General features: G+C 41.8%; 1 protein-coding gene across 2 annotated transcripts in view; it reads right to left on the minus strand.

Annotated features, from left to right (window-relative positions):
• The window catches only part of LOC106569194 (A-type potassium channel modulatory protein DPP6), a 172659-nt gene that overhangs the window by 19438 nt on the left and 127813 nt on the right, over nucleotides 1–25408 (minus strand). For both annotated transcript variants that reach the window (XM_014140303.3, XM_014140301.3), the window contains 9 exons: nucleotides 23863–23977; nucleotides 22147–22245; nucleotides 14246–14340; nucleotides 14056–14130; nucleotides 13893–13945; nucleotides 9663–9744; nucleotides 7566–7686; nucleotides 805–959; nucleotides 431–528 (listed from right to left, as the gene is read on the minus strand). In XM_014140303.3, coding sequence (XP_013995778.2) covers nucleotides 431–528; nucleotides 805–959; nucleotides 7566–7686; nucleotides 9663–9744; nucleotides 13893–13945; nucleotides 14056–14130; nucleotides 14246–14340; nucleotides 22147–22245; nucleotides 23863–23977 — 893 coding nt within the window. The remainder of the gene's footprint in view (nucleotides 1–430; nucleotides 529–804; nucleotides 960–7565; nucleotides 7687–9662; nucleotides 9745–13892; nucleotides 13946–14055; nucleotides 14131–14245; nucleotides 14341–22146; nucleotides 22246–23862; nucleotides 23978–25408) is intronic.

The following is a 25408-nucleotide window of genomic DNA, read 5'->3' on the forward strand; positions in this document are numbered from 1 at the left end:
ATTATTCTACAATGTAGAAAATAGTAGAAAATAAAGAAAAACCCTTGGTATGAGTAGGTGTGTCCAAACGTTTGACTGGTACTGTGTATATATAGTTGGACATAAAAGACTGTAAAAACACCAGGAAATCATCTCCAAGTGATTATAATTTGGGAAATCTGTTCCAAGGTATTACCATGCATAATAGAGAGATACTGTATATGTAATCATATACAAATGTAAGCAAGGTTTGAAATTATTATGTTTTAGTCAAATGTTATTTCTGTGCTTCTTGCGGTCAATTTGCAGTCTACAAAGTATTTGGAATTTTGTTCCAGCTCCTGACCATCCGCTCAAGAAAAAAACTGTCCCGCGGCTGAATCTAGTTGATGGGATAATAAAGATTATCTTGAACCGTGTAACTGTGTCATTCAGTCAGTGAGACACTCACCCTATCCTGGGGTCGTCTGGTTTCTTCATCTCCACCGTGTGAAGGGGGCCGTTCAAACTCACCACAGATAGGTGTATTACAGGGTTTTCCTCCCCAGCCTGCAGGGGAAGAGACAGGTTACGCCAGAAATCATATAATTCAGTGGGTTATACGGTATCTATATGGATCCTTTTTGTCTGTGTGAAGTCAACTGTCAGATCCACACAACTCCGTAGAAAAGTTGATCCCTTTTCTGTTCCGACCTGGGTTTGAACCAGAGACGATCTGCACAACAGCAATTGGTACTCATTCAATACCACTCACCCAAAAACGTCAGGGCAGTGTAGGGCAAGGAGGACAGAAAATATAGACAAGAGGCTGTCTGCGGGATTTACCTTGGGGTAATGGTACTCCAGCCCTATTGGATACGGGGCACCAGTGAAAATAGGGACCTCCATCTTGGGCACCAGGGTGTCGTTGATGGTGGCATAGGCCAGTCTGAGACCATCTGGAGACCACCAATGGGCTATGTGGGTCTGAAGGATCTCCTCTGGAACAACAAACCCCATAAACAATGAACTACTGTATCACACTGTATAAAAAATATGGTGATAAATAACGTCCATTCATCTTCAAGACAGGCTTTAAGGCTAGAAGGTTACAAGATAGTTATATGATTAATAATAAAGCTAATAGTCTGTTGTTTACTGATATGATGAACACTGAACAAAATGTAAATGCAACATGCAACCATTTTAAAGATTTTAGTTACAGTTCATATAAGGAAATCAGTCAATTGAAATACATTCATTAGGCCCTAATCTATGGATTTCACATGACTGGGAATACAGATATGCATCTGTTGGTCACATATACCTTTAAAAAAAGGTAGGGGTGTGGATCAGAAAACCAGTCAGTTTCTGGTGTGACCACCATCCACCTCGTGCAGCGCGACACATCTCCTTACATAGAGTTGATCAGGCTGTTGATTGTGGCCTATAGAATGTTATCCCACTCCTCTTCAATGGCTGTGCGAAGTTGCTGGATATTGGCGGGAACTGGAACACGCTGTCGTACAAGTCAATCCAGAGCATCCCAAACGTGCTGAATGGGTGACATGTCTGGTGAGTATGCAGGCCATGGAAGAACTGGGACATTTTCAGATTCCAGGAATTGTGTACAGATCCTTGCGACATGGGGCCGTGCATTGGGCCTCAGGTTCTCATCACGGTATCTCTGTGCATTCAAATTGCCATCGTTGGTCCCCCCCTAAAATGCAATTGTGTTTGTTGTCCGTAGCTTATGCCTGCCCATAGCATAACCCCACCACCACCATGGTGCACTCTGTTCACATCAGCAAACCACTCGCCAACACAACGCCATCTGCCCGGTACAGTTGAAACCGGGACTCATCGGTGAAGAGCACACTTCTCCAGCGTGCCAGTGGCCATCGATGGTGAGCATTTGCCCACTGAAGTAGGTTACGACGTCGAACTGCAGTCAGGTCAAGACCCTGGTGAGGACATTTTAGAGAAATATGCTTTTTGTGTGTATGGAACATTTCTGGGATCTTTTATTTCACCTCATGAAACATGGGAACAACACTTTACAAGTTGCATTTATATTTTTGTTCAGTATATACAGTTGAAGTCGGAAGTTCACATACACTTAGGTTGGAGTCATTAAAACCCGTCTTTCAACCACTCCACAAATTTCTTGTAAACAAACTATGGTTTCGGTTAGAACATCTACTTTGTGCATGACACAAGTCATTTTTCCAACAATTGTTTACAGATAGATTATTTCACTTATAATTCACTGTATCACAATTCCATTGGGTCAGAAGTTCACATACACTAAGTTGACTGTGCCTTTAAACAGCTTGGAAAATTCCAGAAACTGATGTCATGGCTTTAGAAGCTACTGATAGGCTAATTGACATCATTTGAGTCAATTGGAGGTGTACCTGTGGATGTATTTCAAGGCCTACCTTCAAACTCAGTGCCTCTGCTTGACATCATGGGAAAATCAAAGGAAATGTTATGTTTGGAGGAAAAAGGGGGAGGCTTGCAAGCCGAAGAACACCATCCCAACCGTGAAGTACGGGGGTGGCAGCATCATGTTGTGGGGGTGCTTTGCTGCAGGAGGGACTGGACTTCACAAAATAGATGACATCATGTGGAAGGAAAAGTATGTGGATATATTGAAGCAACATCTCAAGACATCAGTCAGGAAGTTAAAGCTTGGTCGCAAATGGGTCTTCCAAATGGACAATGACCCCAAGCATACTTCCAAAGTTGTAGCAAAATGGCTTAAGGACAACAAAGTCAAGGTATTGGAGTGGCCATTACAAAGTCCTGACTTCAATCCTATAGAAAAAAAGTGGTGATCCTAACTGACCTAAGACAGTGATTTTTTACTAGGATTAAATGTCAGGAATTGTGAAAAACTGAGTTTAAATGTATTTGGCTAAAATATATGTACATTTCCGACTTCAACTGTATGTCATCATATCCCAAAGTCACTTCATTAGCTGTGTGTGCTGATAAAGGACATTTCCACCACACAGATGTGGTGCAGATGTGTTGTGGCCTGTCTCTGATTTATGGCACCCATTTACTGTACTGTCACTGGAGTAGAGGTCCATTACTCATAGCTATTGATGAAATATGTTGCAGGGTTACAGACAGAGATACAGAGGGAGGTAGAATATCAGCTTATGTTCTGGGTCAATTTATTTCTTTATCATCCATCAGGTGTGGAGAGTGCATGTCAAAAGGTCATTTGAAAACAGAGGTAAAGAAAAGGACAAGATAAGTAATTAAATGAATGGAGTTATATGCCCAGTCAAATATAATCCACAAAAGCCCACCAGGTGGAAGCATAGAGCTTCCAGGAAAGCTTCCTATCAAAGGAATGGTACAAACAAGCAGCCTTTCCCTGAGACAAACACAATATGACTCAACTTCAGTTGACAGAGGATGAGGATGGTCTATGAAGGACGATGAAGACCAGCATACAGAGATTGTGTGGGAGAGCGGTGTACGATGATTTGACAAACATGTTGACTCGTCGTTCCCCTCTCTAGGGATGAGATATGGATAATTAAATAACTGATTGAATGCTCTCAAGGACATTGTTCAACACAATCTTCAGTACATTATGACAGCATACATCCAACATAATCTATTGATGCATAGCAAAATACCATCTGTATGAGGAGTTGAAGCAGGGTATAGGTGACCTGAAAGAGCTGTGCTCTCTGCTGACCCCCTGATAATCAATGGGAGGAAATATTGCTGAAACTGGCCTGGCATTTCAGAGCTTTGGTGAAGGAGTTCTGAGTTCAGTGGGTCTGGTTACTTACTGTATTATATCAGTCTCAGTGTGGTCATGGTGACAGCATGAGGACCATGACCCAGATCGCCACAGCCCTCAGGGAGAGACAGATGGACTACTAAAAAAATGTCTATATGTTTTCTTTCACTATGAAAATGTGGAGCACCAAAAAATACGATTTTTTAAAATTGAGATACAGACTATATTGGGCCTATATGAATTCTAGCTACTTTTGAAGCACATTTTGTGCCCTAGAAACTAATAAGTAAACTGTAAAGACATTAGTTTATTATAAAAGCTCAAATGTTATACGAATACCTGTCATTGTGTGTGTAGGCACTGTATATACTGAATGTGAAAATACAGTATTATGCTTACTATGCACAGTAGCCTAATGCCCATCAAAGTAAGTGTTGCTCCGATCCAGTGCACATATCTCCACATCACCACTCAATAACACACTTCCTATTCCAATACATAACCCCATAGACAGACAGACAGCTTCTCGTTTCCTGTCGCGACACGTCTGGTGTGATAAATCGGCACTGGGGTGTTGAAAAGAGATCCATGCCCTGCGCTGACAGTTTTGTGTGACACTCTCTCTGCTCTGACACTCTCTCTGCTCTGACACTCTCTCTGCTCTGCATGACAATCACTCCTGTCCTGCATGGCTGGAAGATAAACCTGTCTCATCACTATACTACACCACACTCACACCAATCATTCTGCTCTGGTAAGACAGGGAGAGGGACACACACTCACACACACACACACACACACACACACACACACACACACACACACACACACACACACACACACACACACACACCACCAGCCTATAACAGCTTCCACTCTTCTGGGAAGGCTTTCCACTAGATGTTGGAACATTGCTGCAGGGACTTGCTTCCATTCAGCAACAAGAGCATTAGTGTCAGGCAGTTCGACACTGATGTTGGGTGATTAGGCCTGGCTCGCAGTCGGCGTTCCCCTTCATCCCAAAGGTGTTCGATGGGTTTGAGGTTGGCTCTGTGCAGGCCAGTCAAGTCTTCCACACCGATCGACAAACCATTTCTGTATGGACCTCGCTTTGTGCACGGTTGCATTGTCATGCTGAAACAGGAAAGGGCCTTCCCCAAACTGTTGCCACAAAGCTGGAAGCACAGAATCATCTAGAATGTCATTGTATGCTGTAGTGTTAAGATTTCCCTTCACTGGAACTAAGCGGCCTAGCCCGAACCATGAACCAGACCATTTTTCCTCCTGCACCAAACTGTACAGTTGGCCCTATGCATTGGGGCAGTCCGTCAGACTGCCAGATGGTGAAACGTGATTCATCACTGTTTCTGCTGCTCCATAGTCCAATGGCGGCGAGCTTTAAACCACTCCAACCGACGCTTGGCATTGTGCATGGTGATCTTAGGCTTGTGTGCGGCTGCTCGGCCACGGAAAGCCATTTCATGAAGCTCCCGACAAACAGTTCTTGTGCTGACATTGTTTCCAGAGGCAGTTTGCAACACTCACTACTGAGTTACAACCAAGGACTGACGATTTTTACGCGCAGCACGCTTCAGCACTCGGCGGTCCCGTTCTGTGAGCTTGTGTGGCCTACCACTTCGCAGCTGAGCCGTTGTTGCTCCTAGAAGTTTCTACTTAAGTGATAACGCCAAAGGAAGTGTTTGGAGGACATATTGGCACGGGTGTTGTTGGCAAACCGTGCCACTATACAGTTGAAGTCGGAAGTTTACATACACCTTAGTCAAATACGTTTAAACTTTTTTCACAATTCCTAACATTTAATCCCAGTAGAAATTCCCTGTTTTAGGTCAGTTAGGATCACCACTTTAATTTAAGAATATGAAATGTCAGAATAATAGTAGAGAGAAGGATTTATTTCAGCTTTTATTTCTTTCATCACATTCCCAGTGGGTCAGAAGTTTACATACGCTCAATTAGTATTCGGTAGTATTGCCTTTAAATTGTTTAACTTGGGTCAAACGTTTCGGGTAGCCTTCCATAAGCTTCCCACAATAAATTGGGTTAATTTTGGCCCATTCCTCTTGACAAAGCTGGTGTAACTAAGTCAGGTTTGTAGGCCTCCTTGCTCGCACAAGCTTTTTGCCAGTCCTGTCTGGTCCAGCGACGGTGGGTTTGTGCCCATAGGCGATTTTGTTGCCGGTGATGTCTGGTGAGGACCTGTCTTACAACAGGTCTACAAGCCCTCAGTCCAGCCTCTCTCAGCCTATTGCGGACAGTCTGAGCACTGATGGAGGGATTGTGCGTTCCTGGTGTAACTGGTGTTTTTCAGAGTCAGTAGAAAGTCCTCTTTAGTGTCCTAAATGTTCATAATTGTGACCTTAATTGCCTACCGTCTGTAAGCTGTTAGTGTCTTAATGACCGTTCCACAGGTGCATGTTCATTAATTGTTTATAGTTCATTGAACAAGCATGGGAAACATTGTTTAAACCCTTTACAATGAAGATCTTTGAAGTTATTTGGATTTTTATGAATTATCTTTGAAAGACAAGGTCCTGAAAAAGGGACGATTCTTTTTTTGCTTATTTTACATTTAGCTAACATTAGATAGTTAATCCAGAGAATTCGTCCAGATCATCATGGCATTTGTAGTTATTTATGATAGCCACATTAGCAGCTAATTGGCATTTCATTTTTAGGGGGTAAATACAGGCAAATATAATGATAAAAGTCACCTTGTCCTCGAGATATTTACACGGTGAATGGTGGAAAAATGATTGGAACCATTTCCCTGTTTGACCTTTATGTTTTATGGGTATTATGACTCATAATGTGGTACTCTATGGGCCTACATAGTGATAGAGTGACCTTAGAGTATACAAGTGTGTTATAATGATTTTATAATCCTCTCAAAAACTGATTTGGGATCAAGAATGCCCTGTGGCTGAACTGCAGCGACTAGCAGAGAGAGGAGGTACTACCTTCACCTTAAACCTAAGCCTACTGTTATGAAACTCAGTCAAAACACTATAAAAAATACACCTCCCATCCAGTAATGAAGTTATATAAGGGGTTACATCGGAAGTTTTTAAAACCATCAGCCAGCCAACAAAACAAATCAAAATGGGGGAAAATGTTAAAGAAATGAATGAAAAAATGAATACAGTAGATAGATCTATAGAAAGCTCACATACAATATTGAGCAGGAAATATTTCATATCACATTACAAATGGAGGTACAGTAGTGTAGATGACAACCAGCTGCAGAGAGCGATTGCAGCGATGCAGACATGAATGAATGAATACTGCCTAAACACAGAGACAAGCTAGGGGAGCTCTGGGGACAAAGATAGTGAAATGCAACCAGATGTTTGTCTTTAAAAGGAAATAATTGACAAACACAACCCATAGATAGCCTGCTGTCTTGGAGGAGAGGGAAAAACGGATCTTAAAAACGGCAGGTAGCCTAGCAATTAAGAGCTTTGGGCCAGAAACCAAAAGGTCACTGGTTTGAATCCCTGAACTGACTAGGTGAAAATGTGTCGATGTGCCCTTGAGTAAGGCACTTAACCCTAATTGCTCCTGTAAGTCGCTCTGGATTACAGCGTCTCCTAAATGACTAAAATGGAAATAAAATGGTCTCTATTCTTTGTTATGATTGTATTGTTCCTTATCCTTGTTTGAAACATTGTACAGAATAGATGGAGGGGTTTCTTTCTGATTCCATGCCCTGTGTTTCAATACCGCTGCAATACTGGGGTGTAACTAACAAGCATTCTCTATCCAGCTAGTATTTGTAGTTCTGTATGCAGTAGTGATGCTGTATTTGTAGTTCTCCTACCCTCATACAGCCAGTCACTCAAGCCATTGAAGATGACTCGCTCCTTCCCTGTGGACACCAGGCGAATGGTCCTGCTCTCCACCGTTGCTCTGTAGTAGATATTGTTCTCAAAAATAAAGATCTGGGTAAAAAAGGGACAAGACGCTGGAGTGAATACAGCATCGTACCATTACATTTCAGAGATTTTGCTTTTTGCCAGGCTTTCAAATGCGTTCTTTTCAGCTTGACACTATGGCTGCCTTATAATTACTACAGTAGATAAAACATAATTACTACCTTATAATAATAAAACTGTATAACCCTTAATGAATTACTAGATAAAGAAAAAAGACTGCCACTCCTTCTGGGCAATTTTCATCACAGTGTGACATTCACTCAGTACTAAAAACACCCATCCATCCTTCAGCCTGGAGACATTTCCACTCACACAAATAGACACATCAACCCAATCTGGACTGAGTGACAAAACATGCCTTAAAGCATTGAAAACTGCAGATATAAAAGGAAGCAGATTTCATTAGAGGTCATATTCCACTCCATCTCCAAATAGAGTAGTAAGCAAAACACCCCTCTCCCTCGAATGAAGGTACTGTAGCCGTCTGAATCACTGAAGGGGCACACACACACATACACACAACCATGCGCACACACACACACACATTCTGGGTGATTGACAACTGGTTCAGACAGGGGTGTCAGTGGGGAGGTTGACATTACTGTGTTAAGTTGCTGATGCTGTGTTGGACTGCTGGTGTATGCCCACTGTGCCCATGGTACCATAGTGAGTAGTAGGGATTAAGAAGACTACTGCTGGGGGGGGGGAGTGTGTGGCACAACCACCAATACACTGTCAATCCACTCTCCTCTCCTGTCCTTCAGCTTCACCCTGTGTCGTTGGGAGACGGTTATATCTGAGCTGTGTACTTCAGACAAACTCTCAAACATTGATTTACTCTCTTCATTTTCTATACCCTTTGTACATGAGGCTCTAGTGTGTGTGTGTGTGTGTGTGTGTGTGTGTGTGTGTGTGTGTGTGTGTGTGTGTGTGTGTGTGTGTGTGTGGTGTGTGTGTGTGTGTGTGTGTGTGTGTGTGTGTGTGTGTGTGTGTGTGTGTGTGTGTGTGTGTGTGTTTGTGTGATTGTGATTGTGCTGTGGAACCAGGGGACAGAGAAACATCCTGCTGTGATCATTAAGCCATGGGCAATTACTCTACATGACAGAGGAATCAGCACCGCTGGATCGAAACATACGTTTTATATATGTAATGACATAATGGACAAATCTGACAATTGTGACAGGTTTAAATATGCAAAATCATTACGTCCAGAAATGGGAGAAGAATAACTATCTGGTATTATCAGGTGAGAGTAAACACATCGGCTCAGACAGTTCACCCATACAGCTCTAGCTCTTCATTAACCAAACACACAGATAAACATCAAAACAAAAAGAAACCAATCAGGTACTATATTACCATATGCAAACGTAGCTGCTTTCTCACTTGGCAGATGAAGAAATCTCATATTGTAGAAGCTTCAAATATTAATATTTTCTCCCTCTAAATGTGTCTGTAGCCTAATGTAGACAAATTATATGATAAGAGCAATTTAAAAAACCTACAGATTTGCAATAAAAGGTAAGTCAGTGGAGAAACACAAGGGAATACAGCCCATTACTGTTGTTCTGTAATTAGTCCTGTCTAAAGTGCTGTTTGTTATGAGGTGAATGAGGAAGTGTGTATTAATGAGGGAAAACAACAAAGATATTGTAGCTGTGAGAGACACTGCTCTTTTTAGAAGACCTCTCTCCTTTCACACAAAAACAACAATGTTGTTGCTTTAACCATAGTAACAGCGTTTTGACATCGTCTCCAAAGTGGTGCTGTGGAGAAAGGGAAAGCATAGAGGGGCTTATCACGGTGTCTGTCAACTCTCTCCCTTTGGCATACCTTCAAAATGCTGGAACAACATTTGTTTCAAGTTCAAGGCTGGAGCATATCGGTAATTGAGGTGTGTGTGTGTGCGCGCGTTTGTGTGCAAGTGTGTTTTTTTTCCAGTGAGACAGTGAGGGTGTAGACAGGTGTGTGGGGTCTCTTACCAGCTGTTGGCCCTTAGGTCCCCATCCAGCATACTGCAGCGGGGCGTTCCGTACCTCAGGAGGATTCAGACTCCATGTCTCCCTGTGGAGATAAAACACACTCTGTCATGGTGTCTGTGTGTGTTGGTGTGTATGTGTTTCAGGGTGTGTGCCTCAGACTGTGCACAAAAATACATGGAATCTTCCAGTGAGCTATCTAGGTTGCTTCTGTAATGGTAAAATCAATCATCCAAAGCTAAATTTAGCACTAGAAAAGTTTCCTTAACTGTAATACTAAGTACACATATGGAACAAAAAACAGGCCAGACAGTGTGTGACAATACAACCCAGCAAACCAGGAATATTCCCAGAACAATTAAGTTCAAGTTAGGCTTTTTTTAAATCGAATATTAGGATGATAACATCCCAAAAACATTCGGAGAACATTGTTGATCAAATATATTTATTTAACAAAAATGTTTTAGATTAAATATCATTGGAAGGCTCTAACATTCACTAAAACGTTATGCACAACATCTGTAACAACCACCACAGAAACTTTGGTGGTTGTTTGTTTGAAAAAAATTACTGACGTTCTATAAAGGTTCCCAGAATGTTTCATTACGGTGTGGGAACAGTCTGGTGGGAACATCACAAAATATATGTTCCCAAAAAATAAAAACTGTCCAGTTGTGCGGATGATTCTACAATGTCTCTTTTAGGGTGAAAAAAACATTTACCTGATGTTGCAAGAACATTCCCAGAACACACTTTGTCTGTTCTTTACAAGGTTCCCAGAACGTTTCATTAGGTTGTGTTAACGTTGTGAGGACATGACAAGAGATACAGCTGAAGTCGGAAGTTTACATACACCTTAGCCAAATATATTTAAACTCCGTTTTACACAATTCCTGACATTTGGCCCTGGTAAAAATTCCCTGTCTTAGGTCAATTAGGATCACCACTTTATTTTAAGAATGTCAAATGTCAGAATAATAGGAGAGAGAATGATTTATTTCAGATTTTATTTCTTCATCACATTCCCACTTCTAACAGTTTACATACACTCAATTAGTATTTGGTAGCATTGCCTTTACACGGTTTAACTTGGGTCAAACATTTCAGGTAGCCTTCCACAAGCTTCCCACAATAAGTTGGTTGAATTTTGGCCCATTCCTCCTGACAGAGCTGGTGTAATTGAGTCAGGTTTGTAGGCCTCCTTGCTCGCACATGCTTTTTCAGTTCTGCCCACACATTTTCTATAGGATTGAAGTCAAGGCTTTGTGATGACCACTCCAGCATCTTGACTTTGTTGTCTTTAAGCCATTTTGCCACAACTTTGGAAGTATGCTTTGGGTCATTATCCATTTGGAAGACCCATTTGTGACCAAGCTATAACATCCTGACTGATGTCTTGAGATGTTGCTTCAATATATCCACATAATTTTCCCACCTCATGATGCCATCTATTTTGTTAAATGCACCAGTCCCTCCTGCAGCAAAGCACCCCCACAACATGATGCTGCCACCCCGTGCTTCTTCGGCTTGCAAGCCTCCCCCTTTTTCCTCCAAACATAACGATGGTCATTATGGCCAAACAGTTCTATTTTTGTTTCATCAGACCAGAGGACATTTCTCCAAAAAGTACAATCTTTGTCCCCATGTGCAATAGCAAACCGTAGTCTGGCTTTTTTATGGTGGTTTTGGAGCAGTGGCTTCTTCCTTGCTGAGTGGCCTTTCAGGTTATGTCGATTTATGACTCGTTTTACTGTGGATATAGATACTTTTGTATCTGTTTCCTCCAGCATCTTCACAAAGTCCTTTGCTGTTGTTCTGGGATTGATTTGCACTTTCCGCAACAAAGTACGTTCATCTCTAGGAGACAGAACATGTCTCCTTCCTGAGCGGTATGACGGCTGCGTGGTCCCATGGTGTTTATACTTGCATACTATTGTTTGTACAGATGAACATGGTACCTTCAGGCGTTTGTAAATTGCTCCCAAGGATGAACCAGACTTGTGGAGGTCTACACATTTTTTTTCTGAGGTCTTGGCAGATTTCTTTTGATTTTCCTATGATGTCAAGCAAAGAGGCACTGCGTTTGAAGACAGGCCTTGAAATACATCCACAGGTACACCTCCAATTGACTCAAATTATGTCAAGTAGCCTATCAGAAGCTTCTAAAGCCATGACATCATTTTCTGGAATTTTCCAAGCTGTTTAAAGGCACAGTCAACTTGGTGTATGTAAACTTCTGACCCAATGGAATTGTGATACAGTGAATTATAAGTGAAATCATCTGTCTGTAAACAATTGTTGGAAAAATTACTTGTGTCATGCATAAAGTAGATGTCCTAACCGACTTGCCAAAACAATAGTTTGTTAACAAGAAATTTGTGGAGTGGTTGAAAGACGAGTTTTAATGACTCCAACCTAAGTGTATGTAAACTTCCGACTTCAACTGTAACTCACCCAGGGAAATATTGGGAACTGGGTTATTCACCATCACTTTACTCATCCTCTTTATATACAGTACCAGTCAAAAGTTTGGACACACCTACTCATTCAAGGGTTTTCTTTATTTTTACTATTTTCTACATTGTAGAATAATAGTGAAGACATCAAAACTATGAAATATCACATGGAATCATGTAGTAACCAACAAAGTGTTAAAATCAAAATATATTTTATATTTGAGATTCTTCAAAATAGCCACCCTTTGCCTTGATGACAGCTTTTCACATTCTCTCAACGAGCTTCATGAGGTAGTCACCTGGAATACATTTCAATTAGCAGGTGTGTGTACCTTGTTAAAAGTTCATTTGTGGAATTTCTTTCCTTCTTAATGCGTCTGAGCCAATTAGTTATGTTGTGACAAGGTAGGATGGGTATACAGAAGATAGCCCTATTTGGCAAGAACAGCTCAAATAAGCATAGATAAACTACAGTCCATCATTAGTTGAATACATGAAGGTCAGACAATCTGGAAAATTTCAAGAACTTTGAACGTTTCTTCAAGTGCAGTCGCAAAAACTATCAAGCACTATGATGAATCTGGCTCTCATGAGGACCGCCACAGGAAAGAAAGACCCAGAGTTACCTCTGCTGCAGAGGATAAGTTCATTATCATGACTGCACCTCAGATTGCAGCCCAAATAAATGCTTCACAGAGTTGAAGTTTTTCATAGAGTTCAACATCAACTGTTCAGAGGAGACTGCGTGAATCAGGCCTTCATGTTCAAATTGCTGCAAAGAAACCACTACTAAAGGACACCAATAAGAAGAAGAGACATTAGACCGGTGGAAATCTGTCCTTTGGACTAATAAGTCCAAATTTGAGATTTTTGGTTCCAACCGCTGTCTATTTGTGAGATGCAGAGTAGGTGAACGGATGATCTCTGCATGTGTGGTTCCCACCGTTAAGCATAGAGGAGGAGGTGTGATGGTGTGCTTTGGTGGTGACACTGTCTGTGATTAAACCAGACTTAACCATCATGGCTACCACAGCATTCTGCAGCGATACGCCATCCCATCTGGTTTGCACTTCGTGGGACTAGCATTTGTTTTTCAACAGGACAATGACCCAACACACCTCCAGGCTGTGTAAGGACTATTTGACCAAGAAAGAGAGTGATGGAGTGCTGCATCAGATGACCTGTCTTCCACAATCACCCGACCTCAACCCAATTGAGATGGTTTGGGATGAGTGGACTGCAGAGTGAAGGAAAAGCAGCCAACAAGTGCTCATCATATTGGAACTCCTTCCAGACTGTTGGAAAAGCATTTCTGGTGAAGCTGGTTGAGAGAATGCCAAGCGTGTGCATAGCTGTCATCAAAGTAAAGGGTGGCTAATTTGAAGAATCAAAAATATAAAATATATTTCGATTCTTTTAACACTTTTTTGCTTACTACAAGATTCCATGTGTTATTTCATAGTTTTGATGTCTTAACTATTATTCTACAATATTGAAAATAGTAAAAATAAACAAAAACTCTAAGGTGTGTCAAAACTTTTGACTGGAACTGTACATTTCATACTTTTCTTCCTCCGTACTGGTCCCCTGTGGGAATCGAACCCACAAGCCTGGAGTTGCAAGAGCTACCAACTGAGCCACACAGGACTGATTAAATACTGATTATTACAATGTCTCTATTAGGTTGCAAAAAAAAACATTTGCCGGAGAAAGAAAGAAAGAAAGAAAGAAAGAAAGAAAGAAAGAAAGAAAGAAAGAAAGAAAGAGACAGACTTACGGGGTGATGAGACTACAGATGATGTAGAAGGCCATGTAGGAGTGCTGGTAGACCTGCAGAGACAAACACTACTTCAGCATCCAGCATTCAACCTCAAATGGCAGAAACAACCCATAAACTCTGCATCTGAGACAAAAGAAGAAGTGTGGTCCTTTCTACTTACTGGGGCCACGTTGTAGGCCAACAACACATGTTCCAGGTCTGGAGATATGTGGTACTTGGTGGCTTTGAACATTTCCTGGATAACAAAGAAGGATGTTTGAGTCATATTTATTACAAATGATCATCATACATTTTTCAATACCATATCACCTACTTATACATGTTCGGGAATAAAATTAGCTAATACTCACAAACTTCCTGTTCTCCACCAAAATGACCCTCTCCTGTGTTTCGATGTTGAGTTTGACCACGTCCCCTTCTCGTGTTCGATACAGCAGTACATTGTCTGGAAATAATAAACAGCACAGAAGAGAGAGCATTACATTGTGGAATACGCATCCAGCTGTTTCAAACAGTACTTATAGTGCTGGATCAGGCATTCTAACCTCTGGCCATAGTGGGGCCATGAGGGGCCAGCCTTCCTCACCAGACTGGGAACAGATATCAATTGGAGCAGGCCTTACTGGCATCCTGTTACCTCTGCAGCATATACAGTAGCTGTAAGGTGTGGGTACATACAGTGTGATCCCACTGGGCACAGACGTCAATTCAACGTCTATTCCAGGTTGGTTTAACGTATTTTCATTAATATGACGTGGAAACAATGTTGATTCAACCAGTGTCTGCCGAGTGGGAGGGACCAAGTGGTAGACCATTTTCACATTATTGTGCCGACCCAAACCATATTGTGCTGGCTCAGGTATTTGGTTCCTATGGTGGATGCATAAAAAGGCAAGAACAATACAGCTTGGCTTGGTTCCACTCAGCTCTGCTCAGTAGTGTGACACTGGTAGTGTTGTCCTCTAGACCAGAGTCGATTCCTCAGTCTCACTGTGTCCTGTTCGGATAAAGCCCTCAACCAAGAGAAGTGCAGAGAAAAGGTCCTTGCTGCTCTCTCCGATGTTTTTACCCTTCAAATAAAGGTTGATTGAATAGCCATCTCATCTCCCTTACTTACTATTCACCACAGCAATAGCAGTAAAGTGTTGATGCTACTGATACTGGAAGGATTTCATATGCTAGACATAATGGACATTTATTTGGATTTTGTGGTAGTGTGTTTTTCTATTAAATTAACTTCAAGTTCGTTTGCTTTTGTATTCTGTTTTGAAAACCTTTTCCTGCTCTAGTCCAAATATTTGCTCAGTCATGACAGTTCCGCTCTCAAAACTATCAGAATGGATGCATTAGGAATAATGGAAAGTGTATGAGTATCCTCGGCGGCAGATAGCCTAGTGGTTTGAGCGTTGGGCCAGTAACCGAAAGGTTGCTAGATTGAATCCCTGAGCTGACAAGGTAAAAGAAATCTGTCGTTCTGCCCCTGAACAAGGCAGTTAACCCATTGTTCCCCGGTAGGCTGTCATTGTAAATAAAAATGTGTTCCGAATGGACTTGCCTTGCTAAATACATTTTAAAAATTCTACGAGTCCAAACTGCCTAAGGCCTGACATCTTTAACAAAAGCCATTCATTAAATTGCTTTAATTAATCAATCAATGAAAACAAATGAGAGCAGAGCAGAGTACAGTACAGTACACAGTGTCCCTATAAGACCACAGACAGAGTGAAGGCAAAGTAACTCAGTCTCCTTCCTGTTTCTGTGTCTTAAAGGCAGGGCTCGAAATTAACGTTGTCCCGTTGTCCTGAGGACAAAATATGTCTGGGACGCTTCAAAACAGACTCTGGGACAGTTCTGTGACAATAGATCCAAAATTCATATAACCACTGTACATCAAAAACATTTAAAAAGCAATGAGGCTGATGCAACAGATCAGAATGTTTAGCTTAAAATGACGATAAACTAGCAGTGAGCTATGTGTGAATATTTTTTTAAATGCAAGTAGCAGGAACACAATGTTCTAAAAAGTGCACCACACATGCGAGCGGTTTCACGTGACAGATGAAAATATCCATGCAATATGTTGAAAGAGGGGAGATCTAAAGATCCAACAACTAGCATGGGTTGCTAATATGACTAAGATTGTGTCTGGCTGCTGGACAATGAAAGAAAGCTGGTTTCAATGGCAAAGGAAGTGTTTATCAAATAATTCCCTAAAAATGTCTATGGTCTGATATTGGCTAGGCTACTTGAATCAAGGTAAGACATGCCTCATAACATGGCATAAAACCTAAAAGTTTTAAATAATGAAGTTTACGGTTTAATAGTTTCAAAATGCTGATTGCCTCCGCTCAGATTGCAAGCTGGGTGATACTTGGTGCAAAACAGATACTGGCTTCTCTCTCCGCTCTTGTATTTGATCTGAATGAACCGTTCCTCGAGTAGGCCTACGCCAACAGAATCAAGCCTTTAGACGTTAATGTTAATTATCCTACATTATATTTGTCAAACATGACTGGAGATTGTCCTATATTTATGTAATTAAAAGTCTCATTAAAGTTTGGCTACATTTTCTGGCGCCTCCCTCATGTCAAAATCGGTGTGGACACATCACCTAAGCTACACTGAGATGTATGCTAATTATTTATGTAAATCAAATAATGGACAGTTGAACATAAAGTATCTTAATAGTATCAAGGCACAAGGCGAGACCCAGATGCAGACACAGGAGGCAGATGGTTGGAGTCATACAATGTTTATTCATCCAAAGGGGTAGGCAAGAGAATGGTCGTGGACAGGCAAAAAGGTAAAAACCAGATCAGAGTCCAGGAAGTACAGAGTGGCAGACAGGCTCGTGGTCAAGACAGGCAGAATGGTCAGGTAAGCGGGTACAAAGTCCAGAAACAGGCAAGAGTCAAATCCAGGAGGACTAGAAAAAGGAGCATGCAAAAAACAGGAGAACGGGAAAAACGCTGGTTGACTTGGAAAAATGTAAGATGAACTGGCACAGAGAGACAGGAAAAACAGGGATAAATACACTTGGGAAAATCAGCGACACCTGGAGGGGGTGGAGGCAATCACAAGGACAGGTGAAACAGATCAGGGCGTGACAAATAGGGCATTGGGCCACCAAGAGCTGCCAGAACAGAACTTGTCATAGAGTCTACAAGTGTCTGGAACTCCATTCTACTGGAGGAATGTGACACGACACCATTCTTCCACAATAAATTCCATAATTTGGTGTTTTGTTGATGGTGGTGGAAAACGTCGACTCTGGCTCCGCTCCAGAATCTCCCATAATTGTTAAATTGGGTTGAGATCTGTTGACTGTGAGACACACACACACTTTAAACTCCCTATGCTCCTTTGAAACCTCTCTTTCAAAGTCACTGAGATCTCTTCTTCTAGCCATGGTAGCGAAAATAATGGGCAACTGGGCATTTTTCTACATGACCCTAAGCATGATGGGATGTTAAATTGCTTAATTAACTCAGGAAACACACCTGTGTGGAAGCACCTGCTTTCAATATACTTTGTAAACCTCAAGTGTTTCCATTATTTTGTCAGTTACCTGTACATTCGCGTAAAATAAATTTGAATATTATTCCAATGTTGGCCTTTTTAGAGGCAAATTATTTTATGTGAATTTCTGGCTCATTTATCCATTTCTGTAGTAGGCCTACTATTACTAGCGTTTTAAATCACTGTGAATGACCTACAGTTGAAGTCGGAAGTTTACATACACCTCAGCCAAATACATATAAACTCCGTTTTTCACAATTCCTGACATTTAATCCTAGTAAAAATCCCCTGTCTTAGGTCAGTTAGGATCACCACTTCATTCTAAGAATGCGAAATGTCAGAATAATAGTTGAGAGAATGATTTATTTCAGATTTTATTTCTTTCATCACATTTCCAGTAGATCAGAAGTTTACATACACTCAATTAGTATTTGGTAGCATTGCCTTGATTTTTGGCCCATTCCTCCTGACAGAGCTGGTGTAACTGAATCAGGTTTGTAGGCCTCCTTGCTCGCACACGCTTTTTCAGTTCTGCCCACACATTTCTATAGGATTGAGGTCAGGGCTTTGTGATGGCCACTCCAATACCTTGACTTTGTTGTCCTTAAGCCATTTTGCCACAACTTTGGAAGTATGCTTGGGGTCATTGTCCATTTGGAAGACCAATTTGCGACCAAGCTTTAACTTCCTGACTGATGTCTTGAGATGTTGCTTCAATATATCCACATAATTTTCCTCCCTCATGATGCCATCTATTTTGTTAAGTGCACCAGTCCCTCCTGCAGCAAAGCACCCCCACAACATGATGCTGCCACCCCCGTGCTTAACGGTTGGGATGGTGTTCTTCGGCTTGCAAGCCTCCCCCTTTTTCCTCCAAACATAACGATGGTCATTATGGCCAAACAGTTCTATTTTTGTTTCATCAGACCAGAGGACATTTCTCCAAAAAGTATGATCTATTTCCCCATGTGCAGTTGCAAACCGTAGTCTGGCTTTTTTATGGTTGTTTTGGAGCAGTGGCTTCTTCCTTGCTGAACGGCCCTTCAGGTTATGTCGATATAGAACTCGATTTACTATGGATATAGATACTTTTGTTCCTGTTTCCTCCTGCATCTTCACAAGGTCCTTTCTGTTGTTCTGGGATTGATTTGCACTTCTCACACCAAAGAACGCGTCTCCTTCCTGAGCGGAATGATGGCTGCGTGGTCCCATGGTGTTTATACTTGCGTACTATTGTTTGTACAGATGAACGCGGTACCTTCAGGCGTTTGGAAATTGTTCCCAAGGATGAACCAGACTTGTGGAGGTCTACAATTTTTTTTCAGAGGTCTTGGCTGATATCTTTTGAATTTCCCATGATGTCAAATAAAGAGGCACTGAGTTTGAAGGTAGGCCTTGAAATACATCCACAGGTACACTTCCAATTGACTCAATTTATGTCAATTAGCCTATCAGAAGCTTCTAAAGCCATGACATAATTTTCTGGAATTTCCCAAGCTGTTTAAAGGCACAGTCAACTTAGTGTATGTACACTTCTGACCCACTGGAATTGTGATACAGTGAATTATAAGTGAAATAATCTGTCTATAAACAATTTTTTGAAAAATGACTTGTGTCATGCACAAAGTAGATGTCCTAACCGACTTGCCAAAACTATAGTTTGTTAACAATACATTTGTGGAGTGGTTGAAAAACGAGTTTTAATGACTCCAACCTAAGTGTATGTAAACTTCCGACTTCAACTGTAGGTCCTAGGGTAAACCCATGTTGGCATATCAAAACATAAAAATAAACAAAGTATTTTAGCATTTAGGATGGTTCATCTTCAGTTTGAAATGGTTGAAATTGCACTTCGGGACAATTCTGGGACAGTGATGAAAAAAGTTTGTCTTACTGCTCAAAGGAGAGTTTCAAAGAGACCGGTGACAAGCGTTGATCAAAGAGCAACGCTGAATCAATTATGTATCACTCTGAATGAAACCAACGCACCACATACTGATGAGGACTACTGAAGTACAAGGTTGCACGATCCTACACATTATCACTGCTCATCAGAACCAAATGTTGAGCTGATTGCATTAACTTAACTTTGACACTGAAAAATGTCAGACAATGAATCACTAAGATTTTATTGGAGAAGAATGATAGAGAACATTCCAATGTTGCGTTAGAAAAAGACACACTTTGAAGTGTGAGTGCATTTCTGCTGGTGAGGTTAATTATCATGGTCCATTTGATGAGGGAAAAGCCCTTTAGCCTGCTGTTTAACTTCTCTGCAGACACCATTTCCCTGTATTGTCCTTTGACTGTCTTTTACACAAAACACTAGACATCAGCATGTTGCCAAAGTCATAGCAGGGCCGACTGGGCCAAAATTCTCTTCTGAGATATCCAGACTGAGTGAGTAATTATACACTGCTCAAAAAAATAAAGGGAACACTTAAACAACACAATGTAACTCCAAGTCAATCACACTTCTGTGAAATCAAACTGTCCACTTAGGAAGCAACACTGATTGACAATACCTTTCACATGCTGTTGTGACCACAGACCACTTCTCAGTTCTTATGCTTCCTGGCTGATGTTTTGGTCACTTTTGAATGCTGCCGGTGCTTTCACTCTAGTGGTAGCATGAGACGGAGTCTACAATCCACACAAGTGGCTCAGGTAGTGCAGCTCATCCAGGATGGCACATCAATGCGAGCTGCGGCAAGAAGGTTTGCTGTGTCTGTCAGCGTAGTGTCCAGAGCATGGAGGCGCTACCAGGAGACAGGCCAGTACATCAGGAGACATGGAGGAGGCCATAGGAGGGCAACAACCCAGCAGCAGGACCGCTACCTCCGTCTTTGTGCAAGGAGGAGCAGGAGGAGCACTGCCAGAGCCCTGCAAAATGACCTCCAGCAGGCCACAAATGTGCATGTGTCTGCTCAAACGGTCAGAAACAGACTCCATGAGGGTGGTATGAGGGCCCGACGTCCACAGGTGGGGGTTGTGCTTACAGCCCAACACCGTGCAGGACGTTTGGCATTTGCCAGAGAACACCAAGATTTGCAAATTCGCCACTGGCACCCTGTGCTCTTCACAGATGAAGCAGGTTCACACTGAGCACATGTGACAGACGTGACAGAGTCTGGAGACGCCGTGGAGAACGTTCTGCTGCCTGCAACATCCTCCAGCATGACCGGTTTGGCGGTGGGTCAGTCATGGTGTGGGGTGGCATTTCTTTGGGGGGCCGCACAGCCCTCCATGTGCTCGCCAGAGGTAGCCTGACTGCCATTAGGTACCAAGATGAGATCCTCAGACCCCTTGTGAGACCATATGCTGGTGCGGTTGGCCCTGGGTTCCTCCTAATGCAAGACAATGCTAGACCTCATGTGGCTGGAGTGTGTCAGCAGTTCCTGCAAGAGGAAGGCATTGATGCTATGGACTGGCCCGCCCGTTCCCCAGACCTGAATCCAATTGAGCACATCTGGGACATCATGTCTCGCTCCATCCACCAACGCCACGTTGCACCACAGACTGTCCAGGAGTTGGCGGATGCTTTAGTCCAGGTCTGGGAGGAGATCCCTCAGGAGACCATCCGCCACCTCATCAGGAGCATGCCCAGGCCTTGTAGGGAGGTCATACAGGCACGTGGAGGCCACACACACTACTGAGCCTCATTTTGACTTGTTTTAAGGACATTACATCAAAGTTGGATCAGCCTGTAGTGTGGTTTCCCACTTTAATTTTGAGTGTGACTCCAAATCCAGACCTCCATGGGTTGATAAATTGGATTTCCATTGATTATTTTTGTGTGATTTTGTTGTCAGAACATTCAACTATGTAAATAAAAAAGTATTTAATTAGATTATTTCATTCATTCAGATCTAGGATGTGTTATTTTAGTGTTCCCTTAATTTTTTTGAGCAGTATATTATATTGTGAAAAGGTTACTTCTGGAGAAGAAGATAAGCTATGTTACTGCTGCATACAGTGGATAAAGTTGTATATAAATCAGTATGTAAAAGTATGTGGAAATAAAATTAATTCTGGTACTACTTTTGTGCTTAATGGAGAGTCAATGAAAAAACTAAGTAGTTTGAGTCTCTAACACTAGAGGGCGAGCAGTAGCTTGATCCAACATTCATGTGTTCTGCAGCTTGCTTTCCAATTTACGTTGTCAAGGTTAAAAAAGGTCATATCAGACCAGCCTTACATCTATTTAATTTGGGCCTGTCCTGTACATGCTCTGCATATATTATAGCTACAGTACTGTATGGTACATAACAGCATAAACTGGCACATTTCAAGGTTTCACTGGATTACATGGCTCTGTCTCTGTATAATGCTTACTTAGTTCTGTGGGCTGTCTGTCTCTGTTGTAAGGGAATAACCATGAGACTATAACCATGTAAACCTTGAGGGCTTGATAATAAGCATTCACAGTAAACACATTGGTTTCTATGATTATGTTTAAATTCAACAGGCAATTGAAGTCCTAGTTAGGTTTCCATATGTTCTATGTGTGGTCCTCTTGTTCGATAGTAATGGCTGTCTAACGGGAAAAGTAACACGGCTTGGAATGCATACGGAGATAGAGTCATTGCCTTAGCGACCACCGTCTACAGTATGTAAATGTGGTGCTCTAATAATGTGAACTGACATGTAACAGTTCCTGGTTGGTGGGTGCTGTGTTAGCTTCAGTTTCTATTGGCAGATGAAAGGGCAGGGTGTAACTATAGCAACTCACCACTGAGCCATGTAGCGTCGGGGTCGTGCACGTGAAGATCTCCTCCGAAGACGTCCTCAATGGTGACTTTCTTCTTCAGGGCAAGGCTATCATCTGCAACTGCCAGTGGAATATATCAACAAAACAAAAGTGGAAGAAGTCATAGAATTAATCAGGTACAAGAATATGATACTGTTATGTTTCAATTCTCTTTCACATAAAAAAGGGACCTGGCCATCTTTGTTACCTGGTGACTGTCACTTTTCCTGCAAAAAGTTGCCTAAGGGGTCATAAAAATAGGGATAGGAGTCATCTGTCAGAGTCTGACTATTATGCTCTGTTTCTGTCTCTGGAGATAGTAGGACTGTAATTCCCATATCACAGGCACAGCGATTAAGGAAAAGTTACAAAGAAGAAAGAGACCCTCCATTGATCCACCAGCATCAACTCACAGCAGCCTGGCCAGTTATTCCAGGCAGCCGTAACTTCCTCTAACCCAGCTGCACAGGGTAAACAGCTGAGACCAGTCAAGGTAGACAGCAGCGCTAGAGGGTCGAGTTACATAGAGGTGTGTGTGTGTGTGTGTGTGTGTGTGTGTGTGTGTGTGTGTGTGTGTGTGTGTGTGTGTGTGTGTGTGTGTGTGTGTGTGTGTGTGTGTGTGTCTATGCCCATTCAACCCCATATGGGAGCTTTACATATTTATCTTTTCCATTCACCTGTCAGTTTATTCAGGAAAAGACAATAGCGTACCATCAGTAAGAGATTCTATAAGGGATAATTGTATGTGTCAGTGCCAGTAAGTAGCTTTTGCAGATAATTGAGAGAACTAAAAATAACACATTTAAAAATATAACTATATACAGACCTTTGCAAGTCTCTGAATTTGCAAATTATCTTCATCTGTTGGTAAAAGACCATTGAGAGGGATTCCCAACATGAGGCAAATAGCACCTCTGATGCACTGGCAATTGTACAAATGACTAGAGCTATTACTGCATAATAATCTTCATTAAACAAGACTGAATGACATTTTACAATAAAGCCCCATTACCTAGTGAGAAGATGACCTCACTTCGTCTTTCTGAAAAACCAATATGCAATCTCCAAGCTGACACATCTCAACATCTCTACTCCTGTCTGTCTTTGAATGAATGGGCTTATGAAATTAAATAACCTACTGGGCTGTCTGCTAGCAAGGCCAATTGCAATCCCTAACTAGAAATGTTCTTTTGGTGGCCTGACTCAGGTGCAGATGTACTGTAGGATCTTACTTTGACCAGTTTCTCACAGCAGGAAAATAATCAAGCAGCAACAGGAAATGTTAATTATTATGTGGAGTATAATGAATGGAAATATTTGTAGGGGTTGATACATCTTTAGTTAGGGCAAATCAAGTCAGACATTTTAAAATGGAAATTACAAACTTTAGAAGCCTTTTTTAACCTTGTCTACACCACAAATTAGCATTTTCTGCTATGCAGGAAATGTCCTGCAACAACAAGTTGATCAAATTAAGATCTCTAATGAGTATGAGTATGACTTGATTTAACAATGTTTGCAGCTTCCTGCCTCATCCGTCATACATCTTGACGGTTGCTTTGCCTACAAAGTGTGTTGGGGAAGTGATTCTGTGTTTGTAGTGATTTGTATCTGAGAGAATGTGTGGTGTAATCTAAGAGAGTGTAATAGGTATTTATAAGTGTAATGGAGTGTGATCCAGCATTGTGTGTTACATACTTGGGGTAAGCAGGATGACAGAGGTGACGATCAGAGACAAGATGATGCAGATGACCAACAGGGCGATGACTATCCCCTTCCAGTTCCTCTGTGGAGGGGCACTGCCCACCAGGTCCTGCAACACAAACACACACAAGTTAATAGAGGTCAATGGGGGAGAATGAAGGGGAGACGATGAGTACGGTTACATACACACAATAATGCGATTATTGTGGATAATCAGATTAATATAGTTCTATTAAAACGTTGACATGCTTTGCAAGAAGAACGATTTCCCTAATAATCCCGTTTACATGGACACATCTGAAATCAGGCTACCTGATGGCACTAAATACAGACCCATTTACATGGACACATCTGAAATCAGGCTACCTGATGGCACTAAATACAGACCCATTTACATGGACACATCTGAAATCAGGCTACCTGATGGCACTAAATACAGACCCGTTTACATGGACACATCTGAAATCAGGCTACCTGATGGCACTAAATACAGACCCGTTTACATGGACACATCTGAAATCAGGCTCCCTGATGACACCAAATACAGAACATTGCCAATCTAAATAAATGTTATACCACAGCGAACATGTTATTTCTGGGAAGCATATTTGATTTTTAATTTGTATAAAGTTTGTATGTGAAAACTACTTCTAAGACGCATCCATTCAGTCGTTCCGAACTCACTTCACTTGCGCTAAAGAGGGAGGCTCGCTCGGCTGGTGCTAGCACATACACAGATCATATACACCGCTGGAACACCGATGAAGGTGTTTACATGTCCTAATAATTCTAAAGATTGCTCAGAAAACCAGGTGTTTTAATTGGCGTATGTTTACTTCGATGTTGACCTTACACCGATTAAGGTAAGCAGAGTAAGATGTTTACATGACTACTGCATAATCTGCCTACTGCCAAATTAGTTTCATGTCGAATTATTACTGTGCATGTAAATGTACTCACTGACTGTTTGTGCTACTACTGCAACACTCCTGTGATAGGCTCTCAGCCACACAGCTGTTGAAAGAACCTAGAGGGAATCTAAGTGACAGAATAAGCTCTGATGGGGGAATGGACAGGAAAAACCATGAATATGCTGAAGACAGTTCCTTATGTTAAAATGTGCTGCGTTGGGAGATCCAGAACACCTGAGCATATCCCAAGAGTCTTTCACACCTTTCCACCGTTTCCTTCCCTTCCCACTCTTCCTGTAGGACAGATCACCATCCTGCAGCTTCTACAGTCATTCTACCTCCTCTAGTATTGTATTACAGTAACCCATGGTCCTAGTGCTCAGGGTGAGTCTCTTTGCAGCCTCTTGGCCTGGGTGGAGTGGCGTATGTACTATGTGCTCTTGCTCCATGCAGAACGAGAGAGCAAAATGATGAGCCTCTCCTGTCCTTTCCTCAGAGACAAACAGATGGTAGACGGTCTATCAACCCTAATACTATAAACACATACAATCAATTCCACTTGACATACAAAACCTAACTATATCCCTATGGAGGTGCAGTGGCTGTATTGGTTACCCAATAAGACTGAC

The sequence above is a fragment of the Salmo salar genome, chromosome 14 (assembly GCF_965601325.2).
Source record: "Salmo salar chromosome 14, fSalSal1, whole genome shotgun sequence".
Classification (NCBI taxonomy): domain Eukaryota; kingdom Metazoa; phylum Chordata; class Actinopteri; order Salmoniformes; family Salmonidae; genus Salmo; species Salmo salar.